General features: G+C 34.2%; 1 protein-coding gene across 9 annotated transcripts in view; it reads left to right on the top strand.

The window, feature by feature from the left end:
* LOC105466693 (NIMA related kinase 1) overlaps positions 1–20,620 on the top strand; it is a 229,035-nt gene that overhangs the window by 83,098 nt on the left and 125,317 nt on the right. For 5 of the 9 annotated variants that reach the window (XM_071092827.1, XM_011715785.3, XM_011715790.3 and 2 more), the window contains 4 exons: positions 12,705–12,788; positions 13,224–13,307; positions 13,758–13,835; positions 14,397–14,492. In XM_071092827.1, coding sequence (XP_070948928.1) covers positions 12,705–12,788; positions 13,224–13,307; positions 13,758–13,835; positions 14,397–14,492 — 342 coding nt within the window. Of the gene's footprint in view, positions 1–12,704; positions 12,789–13,223; positions 13,308–13,757; positions 13,836–14,396; positions 14,493–16,319; positions 16,407–20,620 lie in introns of those variants that run through there. The other 4 variants (XM_011715788.3, XM_011715791.3, XM_071092828.1 and 1 more) reach the window with 2 other exon arrangements.

The raw sequence follows: 20,620 nt of genomic DNA on the forward strand, positions 1-20,620 counted from the left end.
TTACAATCTGTTTATAAACAATATTATACTATTTCAGTTGGAACATAGAAATCTTTCCAACATAGTAGCCTCTTTACCCTCTCCCCTTTATGGTGTAGTTCTCTTGTATTACATTAGCACACATTAAAATAACACCAGGAAATGTTATACCTTTGCTTTTAACTGTCAAACATGTTTAATAACTCTAAGAGAGGCCAGGCGCGGTGGCTCAAGCCTGTAATCCCAGCACTTTGGGAGGCCGAGACGGGCGGATCACGAGTTCAGGAGATCGAGACCATCCTGGCTAACACGGTGAAACCCCGTCTCTACTAAAATACAAAAAAAATTAGCCAGGCGAGGTGGCGGGCGCCTGTACTCCCAGCTACTCGGGAGGCTGAGGCAGGAGAATGGCGTGAACCCGGGAGGTCGGGCTTGCAGTGAGCTGAGATCCGGCCACTGCACTCCAGCCTGGGCAACAGAGCTAGACTCCGTCTCAAAAAAAAAAAAAAAAAAAAAAACTCTAAGAGAAAAGGAATACTTTGTTACATATTTATACAAATACTTATTTCTATTACTTTTCCTTGATTCCTAATGTTTTAAGTTTTCTTCTTCTTTCCCTTTCCCTGAAGAGATTCCTTTAGCAGCTCTTTGAGATCAGGTCTGCCAACTATAGATTCCTTTACTTTATTTGAGAATGTCTTGTTTCATCTTCATATCTGAATGGTGTTTTTCACAGGATGCAATATTCTTGGTTGACTGCATATTTCTTTTCTCACGTAAAAATGTTACTTTCTGGCTTTCTATCCTCCATAGTTTTCAGTGGGAAATTCTTACATGAATATTCAAATGCTTTTTCTCCTGTAGTTAATGTTTTGTTATCCTCTGGACACTTTCAGTATTTTTTCTTTGTCTTTAGTATTCAGCAGTATGATTAAGTCATCTCTGGAAATGGATTTTTGGGGATTTATTCTATTTATGGTTTGCTAGTTTCTTGAATTTACAATGTTATGGATTACACGAAACTTGTCATGTTTTAAGCCATTATTTCTTCAAATATTTTTTCAACACTGCACTCTTTCTCTTCTTCTGGTTCTCTGATGGCATGAAATGTCAGACTTTTTGTTTTTCTCCCACAGGTTTGTAAACCTTTTAAAGAGGTTCTAACAGATTCAGGTCTTAAGCCCAATATGTGTTTCCTGATATTTTAAAATATCAAATAAGCCTGAACAGTTATGATTAAATTCTGAGTCTGAAGGATTAACCCTCTGGAATTGGTAACCTGCTATAGTTAAGTTGTTTGAACAGTATGTTTTATTAACTGTTTTGGGAAACCACAGTGAATTAAAACATGCTTTCTATGGGCAAATGTAAATAGTTTTTAGGTTGAATTATAGTTTAAAGAAATGTATTTCAAAATAATTTTATGTGCTTTTATTTACTTTTGTTATTATTATTATTATTCTTTTTATTTAGAGATGGAGTTTCCCTCTGTCACCCAGGTTAAATTGCAGTGGTGCAATCTATAGCTCACTGCAGCCTCAAACTCTTAGGCTCAAGTGATCCTCCCACCTCAGCCTCCTGAGTAGCTGTAGCTGGGTCTACAGGTGCTTGCCATCATGAGTGGCTAATTTTTTAATCTTTTTGTAGAGTTAGGTCTTGCCGTGTTGCCCAAGCTGGCCTCAAACTCCTGGCTTCAAGTTATCCTCCCATATCAGTCTACCAAAATACCGGACTACGTGCATGAGCCACTGTGACTGGTCTCATGCTTTTTGATGAATTTAAAATTTTCCCTGTATAGGTAACTGAAACTTTAAAAAAAAAAAAAAAAAAAAAAAAAAGAGGTGGTTTAGGGAAACTCTGTCAAGAAGACTTCAAGCCAAATGTTATTTGATTTGTTGGTGGTGGTTTTGTATTTATGTGTGTGTCAGAGGGAAGGTGGATTTGCTCTGGCCATTATTAATAAAATTAATTAAAGTGACTGTAAATCTAATCCTGATAGTAAGTCTTTGTAGTGGGAATTTTTATTCCAGTATTACTGATTTCAAAACTGGCCCAGAGTTACTAGTACTTTGCCCAAGATTACGTAGTAATGCCCAGAAACAGGGTGCAAACCCAGAATGTCTGACTTTCAAGATTATGCTTTTAGCTTTACTATGTTGTTTGTTCCTTTTTAAATGGCGTATTACTATTTGCTTTAGTTTAAGCAAAACTTGTAGATATGGCAGCATTGCAAAGCAAGGGCAGGCAAATATTTTTCCTGTAAAAGGCCAAATAGTAAATATTTTAAGCTTTAAACCATATGGTGTTTTGTACAACTGTTCAACTCTGCCATAGTAGTAGAAGACTAAACAAATGAGTGTGGCTGTGCTCTAGTAAAGCTTGATTTTGGAAATAAGACAGCAGACTAGATTTGACGTGTTGATAATAGTTGCTGATCTTTGCTATAGACTATCCTGTATAGTAAATTAGTTCTTCAACACTGTTTATTTTGAAAAGATTATTTTCTTCAGATCTTCTTTAAAAAATATTCCTTTATTATTCTAAAATAATGTTTGGGCTGGGTGCGGTGGCTCATGCCTGTAATCTCAGCACTTTGGGAGGCCGAGGCAGGAATTCGAGACCAGCCTGGCCAAACATGATAAAATCCTGTCTCTACTAAAAATAAAAAAATTTAGCCAGGCATGGTGGTGCGTGCCTGTAATTCTAGCTACTTGGGAAGTTGAGTGTGGCAGGAGAATCTCTTTAACCCGGGAGGTGGAGGTTGCAGTGAGCCAAGATCGCACCACTGCACTCCAGCCTGGGCGACAGAGCGAGACTCTTTCTCAAACAAAATGAAATAAAAATAAGATAAAATAATGTTTGGTACATAGAAAATAATATGTATAATATATGTGTAAATTAAAAAGCAAAATAATATACCCAGAAGATTGAACACTAATAAGTAGCTTGTGTACTCTTCCCTAACTCAAGGATTGGCAAACATTTTTCTGTAAAGGGCCAGATAGTAAGCATTCATGGCTTTGCTTGGTCATAAGGTCTCTATCATAGCTACTCAACTTTGCATTGTAGCACAAAAGTAGCCATAGGTAATGTGTAAATCAGTAAGCATGACTGTGTTCCAGTAAACTATTTATGGGCACTGAAATTAGAATTTCACATAATTTTCATGTGTTATGAAATATCCTTCTTTTCATTTTTCCATACCATTAAGAATTTGAACACCATTCTTAGCTTTTGGACCATACAAAAACAAGTGGTGGGCTGGATTTGGACCATGGACCATAGTTTTCCAACCATTATGTCATCTTTTTTTTCCACCTTTCCCTGCAGGTAGCCATTATCCTGAATTATGAATTCATCATTCCTGTAGATTTCTTAAAAACTCTTTTTCACACACATATGTGTGATTAAACAGTACCTTGCTCTGTTTTATTTTTGAGTATTATAAAAATTATACCGTTTATAGACTGAGACATTTTTCATGCAACATTTTTCTTTTTTTTTTGAGATGGAATTTCGCTCTTGTTGCCCAGGCTGGAATGCTGTGGCACGATGTTGGCTCACTACAACCTCCCCCTCCCGGGTTCAAGCAGTTCTCCTGCTTAGCCTCCCAAGTAGCTGGGATTACAGGCATGCACCCCCACACTCGGCTAATTTTGTATTTTTAGTAGAGACAGGGTTTCACCATGTTGGTCAGGCTGGCCCCGAACTCCTGACCTCAGGTGAGCCACTGCACCCGGCCTATTCAAAATTTTTCTAAGATTCATTCATATTTTCAAGTATTGCTGTATGACATTCCATTGTGTGACTGTACCACAATTATTCTCCTGACAGTAATTAATTATTTAGGTTGGTTCCAGTTCATCTTTGAACATTCTTGTAGATATATCCTGGTACACATGTGCAAGAGTTTTTCTTGGTTATCTTCTGTTGAATAACCTAACAGAAGAACCTCTGAATTTTACAAAAATGATGAAGCAGCATTATTTCCCTTGAGAAATGTTACTTTCTTATTAACTCACCTTAAATCATACTGTTTTTATTTATACTAATGGAAAACCTACCTTACAAAATGTGCAGTTAAGTGTTAAACTTTTCATTCATTCTTTCATTCATTCATTTAATTTTATACAAACATTAATGACTGTAATATGTTAAGTTTCATGCTAGCAGGAAAATATAAGCGGTAAAGGAGATAGACAAGTAAACCAACAATTAAGTAATAATAACTATTTTTTGAAAGCTTATTATGCCAGGCATCATGTTAAGCAATTTATATGCATTCCCTCTGTATTAGTCTGCTAAGGCTGCTGTAACCAAAGACTACAAACTAAGTGGCATCAACAACACAAATTTATTATCTCAGAGTTTTCAGGGCAAGAAGTCCAAGATCAATGTGTCAGCAGAGTTGTTTCCTTCTGGGGACTTTGAAGAAGAATCTGTTCCATGCCTCCTTCCTACCTTTTGGTTATTGGATGGCAATTTTTGACCTTCCTTGGTATATAATACCAGCATCCTGATCTCTGCCTTCATTTTCATGTCATGTTCCTCCTGTGTGTGAGTCTGTCTTCAGATTTTCCCTGTTTATAGGGACACCAGTCCTACTGAATTAGGACCTGTCCTGATGACCTCATTTTAACTTGTCAAACATCCTATCTCTAAATAAGGTTAATTCTGAGGTACTAGGGGTTGAGACTTTAACATATGAATTTATGAGGGGCACAGTTCAACATAACAATCTCTTAGTCTTTCCAAAAATCCTGGGTAACTCTGTCAAACTTTGATGTGCTAGTCGCGTTATAGAGTATGTTGCAGTGTAAAAACCCTAGCTATCAAAAAGTAGTTTCTGCCCAAGTCCAAAAAGAATGGTATAGACTCACTTTTCCCTGTCCCTCTAAATCTAACTAAATACCCTGGAAATTATTTAGCATACAATTATAATTGGATTATAAATGCCAGAAAGAAGGTGAACTGGCAAGAGACCTCAGGACTTGAGAAATAACATTGGAGTTCTCTGGGTTTTCTGTCTCCCGTATATCTTGGACTGGGTATTAGAGAGGCCTGCAACCCAGATCCACTATAGACAAAAAACAATATTAAACAAGAAAAGCCTGCTCTTACTCACCAAAGGACTGGAAAAGGGAAATCCCAACAAAGATAGGGAACCTCAACATTTTCCTGACCCCAGGGACCTGATGAATGATTCAAGCTCAGGACAGTGATGAAGCCTCAGGCTATCCCAGCCCCCCTCCACAGCTTGTTCATGGTACCTCCACCATGGAAGTCTCCCAGGAAGAGCTGGTAGCCCAGAGAACCAACTTCCATTCTCACAAGACAGCAGCAGCAGTGATTGAGTAGGAGCTCCAAAAGCACCAGAAGAATGAAGCAGACCAGAATAGTATCACAAGTTTTCAGAAAACCGAACTGCAATTGGAACTAAAGCCCACAAAAGTAGGCTAGAAGCTGATTGCTAAACTTTAACAGGCTACTTCCTGCATAAAATAAATTAAGCAGGACTATGAGTCTTCTGACATAATAACTTGTCAAACCAAGCTGAATGCAGCAAAAACACAATTTGTGTGAGAAATGACATGGATTTGACATTCACATCAAGATGAATCAGATGTAGGAATTACCTGACAAGGGTTTCAAAGTTGCTGTGATAGAAATGCTTACAATCAGTTATCTTAAATTATCTTAAAATGATAAAAAGGGAAAACCTCAGCAAACAAATAGAAGTTTTAAGGAAGAATTAAATGGAAATTATAGAACTGAAAAACACAATAATCAAAATTAAAATTCACAGATTAGACTCAGTAGTACAGCAGAGATGATGACAGAAGATAGAATCAGTGAACTGAACAACAGAGTAAAACTACTGAAAATTATCAGTCTCGAGAATTTATAGGACAATACAAAAATTTAACATTGTATCTTCAAAGCTTAAAGGACAGGAGAAAGTGTGTGACTCAAAAATATATTTGAAGAAATAGTGACTGAAAATTTCTCACATTTGGTGAAGACATAAACCTACAGATTTAAGAAGCTGATCAAACCCTACAATAAGATAAACTCGAATCCACACTAAGAAATGTTTTTAAAAAGACAAATCTGAAAAATGGGAGAGAGAAATTACACATTCCATATGAAGGTACACCAATTTGAATAACAGCAGGTTTCTCATCTGAAACCGTGGAGTTTAGAAGGAAGTAGTACAACATTTTTCAGGTGCTGAAAGAAGAAAAAGTACTATCAATCTTTAATTCTATATCTGACCAAGACTGTCCTTTTGGAATGAAGTGGAAATAAAGACATTCTCAAATGCAGGAAACTAAAAGAATTTGTTTGTAATAGAGCAAAATTAAGTTACTAAGGACAAAGAGATAAAAAGAGACATAGTAACAAAATAATCATGCATTAAGAAGTTATTGCAATCCTAAATATGTATACACCAAATAACCATACTTTAAAATATAGAGAGCAGAAACTAATAGAGCTGAAAGAATAAACAAACAGGTTCACAATTATAGTTGGAGACTTGAACATCCTACTTGCAGCAATTGATAGAACTACTAGACAGAAAATCAGCAAGGATATAGAATAGCTAAACACCATACAAACCACCAAGATCTAATTTGCACTTACAGAATATTCTACCCCACAATAGCAGAATACACATTTTAAGCACCCATCAACAATTCAAGATATTATACTGAATTATAAAATCTTTACAAATATAGAGAACAGTGGAATTAAACTAGAAATCAGTAGCAGGAAGGTGACAGGAAAATCTCCAAATATTTAAAAATTAACACACTTTCAAATAAACCATGGGTCAAAGAGGAAATCTGAAAGGAAATTTAGATATACATAGAACAAAATGGAAATAGACACACAACACACAAAAATTTGTGAGATAGAGCTGAAGCACTTCTGTGAGGGAAATTTATAGCACTAAATGCAGACAGTAGAAAAGAATAAATGTCTCAAATCAATGTAAATTCCTCACTCAAAATACTAGGGAAAAAAAAAGAGCAAAATATTCCCAAATCAGGAAGAATGAAGGAAGTAATTAAGAATAGATATCGTTAAAATTGAGACCAGTAATACTAAAGAGTGATGTAATGAAACAAAAAACTGACTCTTAGAAACATAAAAGTGAAATTGATAAGTCTCTAGCAAAATTGACAAAGATGAAAAAGAGAAAAGACACAAATCACCAATATCAGGAATAAAAAAATGGGTATAATTACAGATCTTGTAACAATTAAAAGGATAAATTCAACTTGACATTCATAAATTCAACAACTTAGAAGAGATGAACCAATCTATAAAAATCATAGACTACCAAAACTTACCCAAGTTGAAACAGATATTGTAAATTGTCCTATAACTGTTTTAAAAGTTGAATTCGTGATTCAGAAGCTATTGAAAATCTCTGGGCCTAGATAGTTTCACTGGAAAATTTTACCAAACATTCAAAGAAGAATTAACACCAATTTGATACAACAGTACAATCTGTTCCCAGAAGTAGTAGTGGAGTGAATACCAGTCAACTCATTTTGAGACTGTATTACCCTGATACCATAACCAAAGACAGCACAGAAAAGCAAACTACAGAGCAGTATCTTTGATGAAGTTAAATACAAAAATCTTCAATAAAATTTTAGTAAATTATATCCAGCCCCAACCAAGTGGAATTTAGTCTAGATGTACAAGTATTTTACAGTATTAAAAAATCAATGTGATTCACCATATCAACAGGCTAACAAAGGAAATTCATGTGATTACATCAATTGATACAGAAAATCTTTTGGAAAAATTCAGCACCCATTCATGATTTAAAAAAATAATAACTGTCAGCACACTAGAAATACAGGGGAATGTTCTCAACCTCACAATAGGCATCTGCAAAAACCCTGCATCTAATATTATACAGATGGAAGACTGAATGATTTCCATGTACAATTAGGGAAAAGGCAAGCATGTAACTTTTACCACTCGTATTTGACATTGTACTATAAGTTGTAGTTACTGCAATAAAGCAAGAAAAAGAAGAGGCATACAGAATTGAAAAGATCAAATAAAGTTGTTGCTATTTTGAGTTGATATGATTGTCTGCATGGGAAATCCCAAGAACTCTACAAAAATACTCCTGAAACTAAAAAGTGAATTCATTATAGTTGCAGGATACAAGATCAGTACACAAAAATAAATTGAATTTATATATATTGACAATGAACAAGTGGAAACTGATACAAAAAAATGTGATGCCATTTACAGTTGTTCCAAAGAATATGAAAAATAATTCTAACAAAACATATGCAATATTGAATGCAATTAAATGACAAAATGCTGATGAAAAAAAATCTAAGAAGACCTAAATACTTGGAGAGATACATGTTTATGAATCAGAAGACTCACGATAGTAAAAATGGCAATTCTTAAATTGATCTATAGAGTTAACGCAATCCTTACTAAAATCTCAGAAAATATTTTTTAATGTAGACAGGCTTATTTTAAAATTTATACAGAAAGTGAAAGACCTTAAAGTAACTAAAACAATTTTTAAGAAGAACAACTTGGGAAGAATAACTCTTCCTGATGTTAAGGCTAACTTATAGCTACAGTAATCAAAACAGTGTAGTAGTGGCAAAGGGATAGACACATAGATCAGTAGAACAGTATGGAGAGTCCCAGAATAGTTGCATACAAATATATATGCCTAACTGATTCTTGACAAATACATAAAAGCAATTCAGTGGAGGAGGAGTACCTTTTCAATATTATTGTGGGAGGAACTGGACATCCATAAGCTCTATCAACCTTGACCTAAACCTCAAACCATATAAAATAATTACCTCAAAACAGATCATGGGCTTTCATATGAAACTAGAAAACTTCTAGTAAAAAGAGAAGAAAATTTTGGGACCTAGTACTAGGCAAAGAGTTATTAGACTTGACACCAAGAGCATAATCCAAAAAAGGAAAAGTTAATAAACAGGGCTTTATCAAAATTTTAAAATCTGGCTCTGCAAAAGACCCTGTTAAGAGGAAGAAAATACAAATTACAGATTGAGACAAATATTTGTACAGCACTTATCCAACAAAGGGCTTATATTTAGAAAATATAAAGAAGAATCAAAACTCAACATTAAACATAAAAGATCCAGTTAGAAAATGAGGAAAATTTATAAAACATTTCACCAAAGAGGATACACAGATGGCAGGTAACACATGAAAAGATACCCAAATCATTTGAAAGATACAGACTTAAACCACAATGATGTTATTACTTCACACCTATCAAAATGGCTATAATAAAAAAATAGTGATAAAACCAAATGCTGATGAAGTTTTGGAGAAACTGGTCACCTATACATTGTTGTTTGGAATGTAAAATGATACAGTCATTGTGCAAAATAGTTTCACAGTTCCTTTTTAAACTAAAAATGGACTTCATACCAAGAACCAGTAATTTCATTCTTGTGCATATGTTCCAGAGAAAAGAAAACTTGTTGTCACTTAGAAACTCATTCATGAATATTCATAGAAACTTTATTTGTAATAGCAAAAAACTTAAAACTACCCAAATGCTCTTTAATGGGTAAATGAATGAAAAGACTGTATCATAACACTATATCCACCCCCATGGAGTACTGCTTTGCAATTAAAAGGAATGAACTATTGATGCATTGCAATACCATGGATGGACCAAATATAATTATATTGAGTGAAAACAGTCTCTAAAGGACACATACTGTGTGAGTCTACATAGAAATTATGACATAATTATCAAGATGGAGAACAGTTTAGTGGTTGATGGGTTAGGGATGGAGGTAGTGAATGTGGCTATGAAGTGTTCCAGTAATAATACAGCTAAGTGTCTTGATTAGGGTGGAATTAATATAAGATGACATGAGTGACAAAATTGTGTAGATGCATGGCACAAATAGAAGATTATGTCTATAATTTGAGTCAGTGTCAGTTTCCTGATTTTGATGTAATGTAGTTATGCAAGATGAGAAATTTGGGAAAGGCTGGGTGAAGGGGCGCACAGGACCTCCCTGTATATTCTTTTCACCTTTCTGTGTATCTATAATATTTCAAACTAAAAAGGGTTTAAAACTTCAGAGTAACTCAGATTCTTCTATTTCTCAAATCTCATGAAAGAAAGTTATCTTCTATAGCAATACTCAGTTCACTACCATCCACTCCCCTTAACTTTGTAGATTCTCCCATATGCCTTTTCAGAATTTATCTCACATCTTTGCCCAGCGCTGCTTATTTCTTATTTTCCTTCACTTCCCCAACTCTTTGACCTATATATATTTCAAAAGCTCAAATACTGATAAGCTATTGCAAGGACCTTCTTGAAGAGGGAAGAAAACTGAGTGAGTAAAGGCCCTTTGTCATGCTGCAAAAGAAGAAAGGCAGGGCATGCTCTTACAGTAATACTTTTTTGCTCTGGTACACCGGAGAAGTAGATGTTTTTATGCCTAGACTTAACAACAAGTTTAAGCAGTTTTGTTTAAGATCAGCAGTGTTTATGTGATGTTGACAAAAACAGATTTCAGAGTCTGTAAGTATTTCATGTTCTTAACTAAAATATACTGCCCTTCCACAATTATAATGCACTGCTACTGTGAAAGGTGTCTATAAAGAAATGGTATGGAAGGTCAAATGAAGCACACTTAACTCCCTAGAGAAGGCTCTGAAGAGGCTTCTGGGGTGATATACTTGGTTTGAGTTTTGGAAGATGAGTAGAGTTACCCATCTTAAGAGGATGAGTGAGATCATGGTACAGTCTACAGACCACAAGTAGTTGTCATGTAGGATTTATGACTGAGCAGTGGCAGAGATGAGACTTGAAATGGCTAGATCACAAGTGGCTCTACTTGCCATTCAACAGAATGTGAATTAAAGTCTGAAGATAATAGTAACCATTGAAGGATTTGTGTGGGATTAGATGTGAAAGAGAAAGGTTACTCTCAGTGCATTGTAGAGAATGGAATTGTGGGATGTGAGACTAGAGGTAAGATAAGTTGGGAAACTCATTTAGCAATTTAAGAGTCGAAAGAAGAGAGGCTGAGCTAAGGCAGAAACTGAAATGATAAATTATAGAATTATTAGGAGATAGAGTTGGTAATTTGGCATATTTGAGTATAGTAGGTAAGAGGCAAATGTAATTCCTAGTTTGTTGAGTGACTGATCATGTCCCATAACTGAATTGGGAATAAGATTATATAGTAAAAAGAAGGATAAAGTCAGTTTTATAAATTGTCTGAGGTAGCTTTGCTGCGTAAACAGTTGCCCAGATGTCAGTTTAACATATACAGAAAGCTGTAAAGAGAAAAGGGCTACAAGGTTTGGGAATTGGCAGCATATGTTAAAGCCTGGGAATGAGAAGAGAAGGAGGGCCAGAAAATGAAACTCTAGAAAATATTGACATTCAGCAACAAGCCAAGGAGAGAAAAGCCTGTGAAAAATAGTGACAACTGGAAGAACCCAAGAGAGAGTGGCGTTATAAATACTGAAAGAGAAGACAGACTTTTTAAAAATGTGTGCATTATAGAACATTTGTATAGTGGAGTGTTATGAATAGTATAGAGTCACTTAAGAATAGTGTTTGTAAGGAATATTAAATGGATGTGGCTTGATATAATATTGTCTGGATAACTAGTAAAATACCAGTTTTATAAAAATAAACATGTATGTATTATACATATGCAGAGAAGGAAATTTGGAAGACAGTACCCTCAAATTTTAAGTTTCTCAGATGGCAGAATTATAAATGATTCACATTTTTTTAAATAAACTTTCTATAATATGTATTGTTATGACAGAAAAAATACGTATATAAATTAAGTGGATTCAGTCAAAACTAATTTCCAGTGGAAATGTTAAATGCAAAAATCACTCAAAAGTGTTCATTTCAATTGTGAAGTAGAAAGTCATTGGTGACCTTAGAAAATTTTCAGAGTCATAGTGGGATCAGAAACTAGATTGTAGTGAGCTAAAAAAATGACTGGGAAGCAGGAAAATTGAGATGATGAATATAAAAAGTATACATTCAATAAGCCAATAAAAAGACATTTGACAGGAAAGTGGGACTAAAGAGGTTTTTTAAGAGAAGAACTTGAAGCATGCTTGTACGCTGAAGGAAGAGAAAGTATATAAACTATGTTCAGAAATGAGTCCATTTGTGTTTGGGTTTGACCATTTGCTGTATAGTAACTGAACATGCCTGAGTGCACTGGAGAGTTTGATTGAGATCTCTTAATTAATATACAACTGATTTGTTGAACTCAGAAAAAGTGATCTCAAATATCTTATTTTGTATGTGTTTAATATATATGTAGACATATGTCTAAATGGATTGGCTGTTTATAGAGGAAAAATTTGGATTGGGGTTTAACCTCCAAAGCCATGATTTAAAACAAACAAAACAAAACAAAACAAAAACCCCTCTTAAGTGACTAATACAAAGATAGCTGGTTTCTGTTTTGAATAATTGTGTTTGGGGCTTAATTGCTTCCTTCTGTTCTCACTGAATATATATTTCAAGTTGACATAGGAAAACACCAGGGTTTGTTATCACAGTTTATCATCAAGAAATGGTCAGTACTTGCCAAAAGAAATAAAGTAGCACCTGGATATTCCTTGGTAAGATAATAATGTAGCCTTAGTCATTCTTTAAACTTAGTACATTAAATGATAAACAGGGAATCCTGCAAAACCTGGCAGCTATGTATGGAGGCAGGCCCAGCTCTTCAAGAGGAGGGAAGCCAAGGAACAAAGAGGAAGAGGTATGCTTCCCGCATGTTCGCTACCTCCATCACATAGCCATTTTTGAATTTATTGCCTTCTTTTCTTGCATGGTTTAAATTCTTAACAATCATTTGAAGATTTTGTAGGTCTATAGGGACCTGTTAATATATTTTTGACTGACATTCTGTGTCATAATTTTGACCCGTAACTTATTCAGTATTATGATTTCAGTTTCTTTTCTTTTGATTAAATTAAAAATATTTAATTTTATGATGTATTTCTTTCTTTTCAGAAATAAATTGTTCTTAATTAAACACTTGAAAGCTAATATTACATTTCCATTAACCGGATTTCAGAACTTTTATTTCTTGTGTTCAAATTAACACTGTTCCTTAAATTTAAAAAAATCTAGCAGTAAAAATGTCAATAGCTTTACTTTACATTATTGTGTTGGGGTTTTTGCCTCTTTGTAGGTTTATCTGGCAAGACTGAGGCAAATAAGACTACAGAATTTCAATGAACGCCAACAGATTAAAGCCAAACTTCGTGGTGAAAAGGTAGGTTGAAAAGCTATTTTTTTGAAGAAATTGAATGATATCATAGTAGATTAACATTTAAAATGCTGTACCATTAACAACAACAACAACAACAAAAACTGATGATGATAGTGGAAGTTCAAAGATCAGAAAACTACACATAAAGTAAATCTTATTTATGTGATATTAAATTGATAAGACCATTTGTTCCTGAGGAATTCTGAGAGGAAAATATAACTAGTATTCAGGGGAGGATTGCAATGCATTTTATGTCATTATCTTTTTGTTCCATTGTTCTTAAAGGCTGATGGTGGTGGAGAGTTCAGTTGTAGCTTTAGGAGAAAACTAACAGCATTAAATGATTTCCGTTTTATATTTTTAGATTTTAGTTTATTCATTATCTTTCACAGAACTCTGCACTCAATTTGATGATTATATCCTAAGTGATTTGCTTATCTACTTATTTTGTAGAAAGAAGCTAATCGTTCTGAAGGACAAGAAGGAAGTGAAGAGGCTGACATGAGGCGCAAAAAAATCGAATCCCTGAAGGTATAGAATAGAAATGATACAGGTTTTCTTAGAGAAAATTGGAAGCTGAGATAGAACATTGTGTTCTTAAGTTTTGCATAGTTATATCACTTTATTCTCTTCCTTTAATTTTTCTTTCATCTTTCTCCTCCACTTTTTGGTTTCTGAAAGTAGTATTTTTCTCTTTTTGTATTGTATTTATGAAAATAGATAAAACCATGGCATAAATACATGAAACTATCATATAAGTAATCTCGAAAAAAATGGTAACCTTAAAAATGAAAAATATGCAAATATACATCCCCATGAAGGTAAATGAAGTCTATGTATAATAATTGTTTTAAATTTTTACATTTTTTTGCCTTTATTTTCACTCAACAAATATTTATTGAACACCTGCTGTATGTCAAGGCTGGTTCTAGGTGCTAGAGGTTTAGAGTGAGCTTACATTTTTATTGTAAGACCACATGCATACTTCTTTTTTGGCTAATAAGTAAATGTCTTCATAGACCTGGCCAAAAAAAATAAAAACCTGTGCCCTTCTTTCTGGTAACTCATTTTGTTAATTGTTTTTATTTTTAGGCCCATGCAAATGCACGTGCTGCTGTACTAAAAGAACAACTAGAACGAAAGAGAAAGGAAGCTTATGAGAGAGAAAAAAAAGTGTGGGAAGAGCATGTAAGATTTAGCTCATATTCTTAATCCTGGTTGTATTAACATTTTTATAGCTCTTCCTGGATAGTACATCAGTATTAATTTTCTAATGCTTTTTTTTATGTGTGTTTTTTCATTCTCATTCTCTCTCTCACCCTTTCTCATTACCTCTCTCAGTCTCTCTCTCTGTCTCACTTGCACTTAAGAATAATCAGTGTGGAAGTCATTTGGGAGATTGATTTGAAGTCAGAGCTAATTTATTTTATTTATTTATCATTATTATTTTTTGAGATGGAGTCTCACTCTGTCACCCAGGCTGAAGTGCAGTTACACGATCTCGGCTCACTGCAACCTCCGCCTCATGGGTTCAAGCGATTCTTCTGCCTCAGCCTCCTGAGTAGCTGGGACTACAGGTGCATACCACCATGCCTGGCTAATTTTTGTATTTTTAGTAGAGACGGGGTTTCACCATGTTGGCCAAGCTGGTCTCAAACTCCTGACCTTGTGATCCACCCACCTTAGCCTCCCAAAGTGCTGGGATCACAGGCATGAGCCTCCGTGCCGGGCCCTTATTTTATTTTTAAATTTTTAATTTACTTTTGCCAAGTAGCTTATCGAAATCCCAGCCTAATTTAATGACTACATCGTCTTTCTGCCACTGATTTATAATGCTACTTGTAAGATTTATTAAATTCTTATATATACCAGTGAATGAATCTATAACAAGTAGGTATCAAGCTATATCTTCCTTTGGGCTTTCTCCTTTGATCTATTACTCTGTCTTTTCTGCCAGTACCTCGTTGTATTAGTAATTATAGATTTACAGTATGCTTTAATTTCTAATAGAATTCTTTCCTCATTTCCCCTTTACCTTCTTTTTTTACACTTATTATTTACTCTCTTTTTCTTTACCAGATAAATTTTTAAGGTAATTCTTGTTTCTTTTTTTTTCAATCTTGTTGTAATTTTGATTAGTATTATATTAAACCTACAAGTTAAGAAGAATTGACATAGTTATAATAGTTTATATACAGAAACAAGTTAAATTTCTACATTTACTCAGTTTCTTTTATATCTCTTACACAAATTTTGATCATTTTCACATTTATCTGTTGTATTTCTTATAAAGATTATTTCTAGATAGTTTATAATTCCATTTCAGTCTTCAAAGGTTTTTTTTCCTAACGGAATATTGCTAATATTTGCAGACATTTTAGGTTTTTGCTTATCCTCTTATCCAGTGAGTTTGTCTATTCTGCCAATTTTAAGTAATTTTCTGGGTTTTAGCCTACAACTAGATCATTGGCAAATAGTCGTGATATACATCATAGTAACAACAGTTCCTGTAGTTTATTGCTTATTATATGCCAGGCATATTATAACCACTGTACTATTGACCCATGAACAACATGGGGGTTGGGGCACTGACCCCTTGCACAGTCAAAATTCACATGTAACTTTTGATTCCCCATAGACTTTACTACTGATATCCTACTGTTGACTGGAAGCCTTCCCAGTAACATAGAGTAACATATATTTTATATGTTATATGTATTATATGCTGTATTCTTACAACAAAGCTAAAGAAAAAATATTATTTAAAAAATCATAAGGAAGAGAAAATATATTTACTATTTTTAAATGGAAGTGGATCATCATAAAGGTCTTCATCCTCATCTTCAGGTGGAGTAGGCTGTGGAAGGAGGAGTAAGAGGGTTGGTCTTGCTGTCTTGGGTGGCAGAGGCAGAAAAAAAATTTGTGTGTAAGTGGATTTGTGCTGGTCAAACCTGTGTTGTTCAAGGATTAACTGTATATTTATTGTTTTTTTTTAATCCTTACAACTTTACAAAGCATATATAGAAAGGATAAAATAATTATATAAAATATCTCCAACTAACGGCAGAACAAAGATTTGAACGTGGATCTGCCCAATGTTGAAGACTTTTTCTTATGCTGTTTCCCCTGCTTTCTGTAAGTTGTGCCTTATAAAAAAATTTTTTTTACTTTTAATTTTTGTAGGAACATGGTGGATGTATATATTTATGGGATACATGAGATATTTTAATACAGGCATAAATGCATACTAATCACATTAGGGTAAATGAGGTATCTATCACCTCATGCATTTATCCCTTCTTTGCATTTCAAACAATCCAATTACACTCTTTTAGTTATTTTAAAATGTACAATAAATTATTGTTGACTATATTTACCTTGTGGTGCTATCAAATACCGGATCTTATTCATTTTATCTAATTTTTGTACCCATTAACCATTCTTACTTTCATGCACTACCCTTTCCAGCTTTCGGTAACTGTCACGTTCCGTTTCCATGAATTCGATTGTTTTATTTCTTTTAGTTTCCACAAATAAGTGAGAATATGCAAAATTTGTCTTTCTGTGCCAGGCTTATTTCACTTAACGTAATAGAACTCCTCTTCCATTCATATTGTTGCAAATGACAGGATCTCATTCTATTTTATGGCTGAAGAATACTCCATTGTGTATATGTCCCACAATTTTCTTTATCCATTCACCTGTTGATGGAGAATTAGGTTGCTTCCAGATCTTGGCTATTGTGAATAGTGCTGCAATAAACACGGGAGTGCAGATATCTCTGATATACTGCTTTCTTTTCTTTTGGGTATATACCTAGCAGTGCGATTGCTAGATTGTATGGTAGTTCTATTTTTAGTTTTTTGAGGAACCTCCAAACTGTTCTCCATAGTGGGTATGGTAGTTTACATTCCCACCAACAGTGTACGGGTATTGGAGGGTTCCCTTTTCTCCACATCCTCGCCAGCATTTGTTATTGCCAGTCCTTTTGATAAAAGCTATTTTGACTGGGGTGAGATGATATCTCATTGTCATTTTGACTTGTATTTCTCTGATGATCAGTGATGTTGAGCACTTTTTCATATACTTGTTTGCCATTTGTATGTCATCTTTTTAGAAATGTCTATTCAGATCTTTTGCCCATTTTAAATTGGATTATTAGATTTTTCCTATTGAGTGGTTTGAGCTCCTTATATATTCTGGTTATTAATCCCTTGTCAGATGGGTAGTTTGCATATATTTTCTCCCATTCTGTGGGTTGTCTCTTCACCGTGTTGATAGTTTCCTTTGCTGTGCAGAAGCTTTTTAACTTGATGTGATCCCATTTGTCCATTTTTGCTTAGGTTGCCTGTGCTTGTGGGATATTACTCAAGAAGCCTTTGCCTGGACCAGTGTCCTAGAGAGTTTCCCTAGTGTTTTCTTTTAGTAGTTTCATAGTTTGAGGCCTTAAAGTCTTTAATCCATTTTGATTTGATTTTTGTAAATGGCAAAAGATAGGAGTCTAGTTTCATTCTTCTGCATGTGGATATCCAGTTTTCCCAGCACTATTTATTGAAGAGACTGTCTTTTCTCCAACGTATATTCCTGGAACATTTGTCAAAAATGAGTTCACTGTAGATGTATGGATTTATTTCTGGGTTCTTTATTCTGTTCAACTGGTCTGTGTGCCTGTTTTTATGCCAGCACCGTGCTGTTTTGGTTACTATAGCTCTGTAGTATAATTTGAGGTCAGGTAATGTGATTCCTCCAGTTTTGTTCTTTTTGCTCCGGATAACTTTGGCTATTCTGGGTCTTTTGTGGTTCTATATGAATTTCAGAGGTTTTTTTTAATTATTTTTACCAAAAAATTTGGTAATCTGATAGAAAATGAATTGATTCTGTAGATTACTTTGGGTGGTGTGGACATTTTAATGATACCAAGTCTCCTTCCATGAGCATTGAATGCACTTCCATTTGTTTGTGTCATCTATGATTTCCTTCATCAGTGTTTTGTAGTTCTCCTTGTAGAGATCTTTCACCTCCTTGGGTAAATGTATTCCTCTGTATTTTTGTGCGTGAGTGGCTATTGTAATGAGATTGCATTACTGATTTCATTCTCAGCTTGAATGTTATTGGTGTATGGAAATACTACTGATTTTTGTACAATGATTTTATGTCCTGAAACTTTACTGAAGTCACTCATCAAGTCTAGGATTTGTGGTGGAATTGTTAGAATTTTCCAGATACAGAATTAAATTGTCCACAAAGAGATAATTTGACTTTCTCTTTTCCTATTTGGATGTCTTCTGTGTTTTTCTCTTGCCTGATTGCTCTGGCTGGGACTGCCAATACTGTGTTGAATAGGATTGCTAAGAATGGAATCCTTGTCTTGTTCTAGTTCTTAGGAGGAATCTTCCAGCTTTTTGCTCATTCAGCATGATGTTGGCTGTGGGTTTGTCATAGGGGGTTCTTAATATTTTGAGATATCTTCCTTTGATGCCTAATTTGTTAAGTGTTTTTATCATAAAGGGATGTTGGATTTTATCAGATGCTTTTTATGTGTATATTGAGGTGATCATATTCTTTTTTTAAATTCTGTTTATGTGGGGAATCACATTTATTGGTTTGTGTGTGTGTTGAACCATCCTTGCATCCCAGGAATAAGGCTCACTTGATCATACAAATTTTCATTTTAATGTGCTACTGGATTTAGTTTGCTATTATTTTATAGAGGATTTTTGTATCTATTTTCATCAGCAATATTGGTCTGTAGTTTTCTTTTTTTGTTGTGTCCTTGCCATATTTTGGTATCATGATGAAATTGGTCTTGTAGAATGAGTTAGGGAGGAATCTCTCCTTAATTTATTTTCGGTAATTTCAGTAGGATTGGCATCAGCCTTCTTTGTATATTTTGTGAATCTATCTGGTCCAGGACTTTTTTTTTTATTGGTAGTTTTTTTGTTTTGTTTTGTTTTGTTTTTATTATTGATTTAGTTTTGTACTCATTGGTCTGTTCAAGGTTTCAGTTTCTTCCTATTTCAATCTTGGGAGACTGTTTCCAAGAATTTGTTTATTTCCTAATTTTATAGTATGTGCACATAGAGATGTTCATAGTAGTCTCTGAGGATCTTTTGTATTTCTGTGGGATCTGTTGTAATGTCACCTTTGTTATTTCTGACTGTGTTTATGAATCTTCTCTTTTTTTCATGTTAATCTGTCCAGAAGTTTATTAATCTTGTTTATCTTTTTAAAGAACCAACTTTTGTTTGATCTTTTCTATGGCTGTTTGGTCTCAATTTAATTTAGTTCTGCTCTGATTTTAGTTATTTCTTTTCGTCGGCCAGCTTTGGGTTTAGATTTTCTTCTTCTAGTTCCTGTAGGTGTGACATTAGGTTGTTAATTTGAGATCTTCCTATTATTTTTGTATAAGCATTTAATGCCGTAAACTTTCCTTTTAACTGCTTTTGCCATATCTCAGAGGTTTTGGTATGTAATGTTTCTACTTTCATTAGATTCAAAAATTTTTTTTAAATGTCTGCCTTAATTTTATTGTTTCCCAAAAGTCATTCAGAAAGCAGGTTGTTTACTTTCTATGTATTTGTATGGCTTTGGGAGTTCCTCTTGGTATTGATTTCTATTTTTATTCTACTGTGGTCCAAGAAGATGCTTAGTATGATTTTAGTTTTTTAAAAAATTTATTGAGACTTGCTTTATGACTGAGTATTTGGTCAGTCTTAGAGTATGTTCTGTGTACAGATAAAAAGAATGTATATTCTGTGGTTGTTTGCTGTAGTATTCTGTAGATGCCAATTGGGTCCAGCAGGTCAAGTGTCCAATTTAAGTCTAGAATTTATTAGTGTTGGGCCTTGATCAGTTTAATGCTATCAGTGGGGTGTTAAAATGTGTCCGCTATTATTGTATGATATTATTGTATGTCCCTTTTCTTAGATCTAGTAGTAATTGTTTATAAATCAGAGTCCTTATGTGTTGGGCACATATATATTTAGGATAGTTAAATCCTCTTGTTTAATTGAACTTTTTAACATTATGTAGTGCTTTTCTTTGTCCTTTTGTACTGTTGTTGATTTAAAATCTCTTTTATCTGATACAAGAGTAGCAAGCCCTGATCTTTTTTGTTTTAAATTTGCGTGATCTTTCTCCATCCCTTTACATCAAGTCCTTTGGGTGTCATTACATGTGAGATGGTCTCTTGAAGATAGCAGAAGGTTGGGTCTTGTTTTTTCATCCAATTTGCCATTCTGTCTTTTTAGTGAAGCATTTAGGTCATTTATGTTCAGTGTTAATACTGATATGTGAGGTTTTCTTCCTCTTGTAGT

The sequence above is a fragment of the Macaca nemestrina genome, chromosome 3 (assembly GCF_043159975.1).
Source record: "Macaca nemestrina isolate mMacNem1 chromosome 3, mMacNem.hap1, whole genome shotgun sequence".
NCBI lineage: Eukaryota > Metazoa > Chordata > Mammalia > Primates > Cercopithecidae > Macaca > Macaca nemestrina.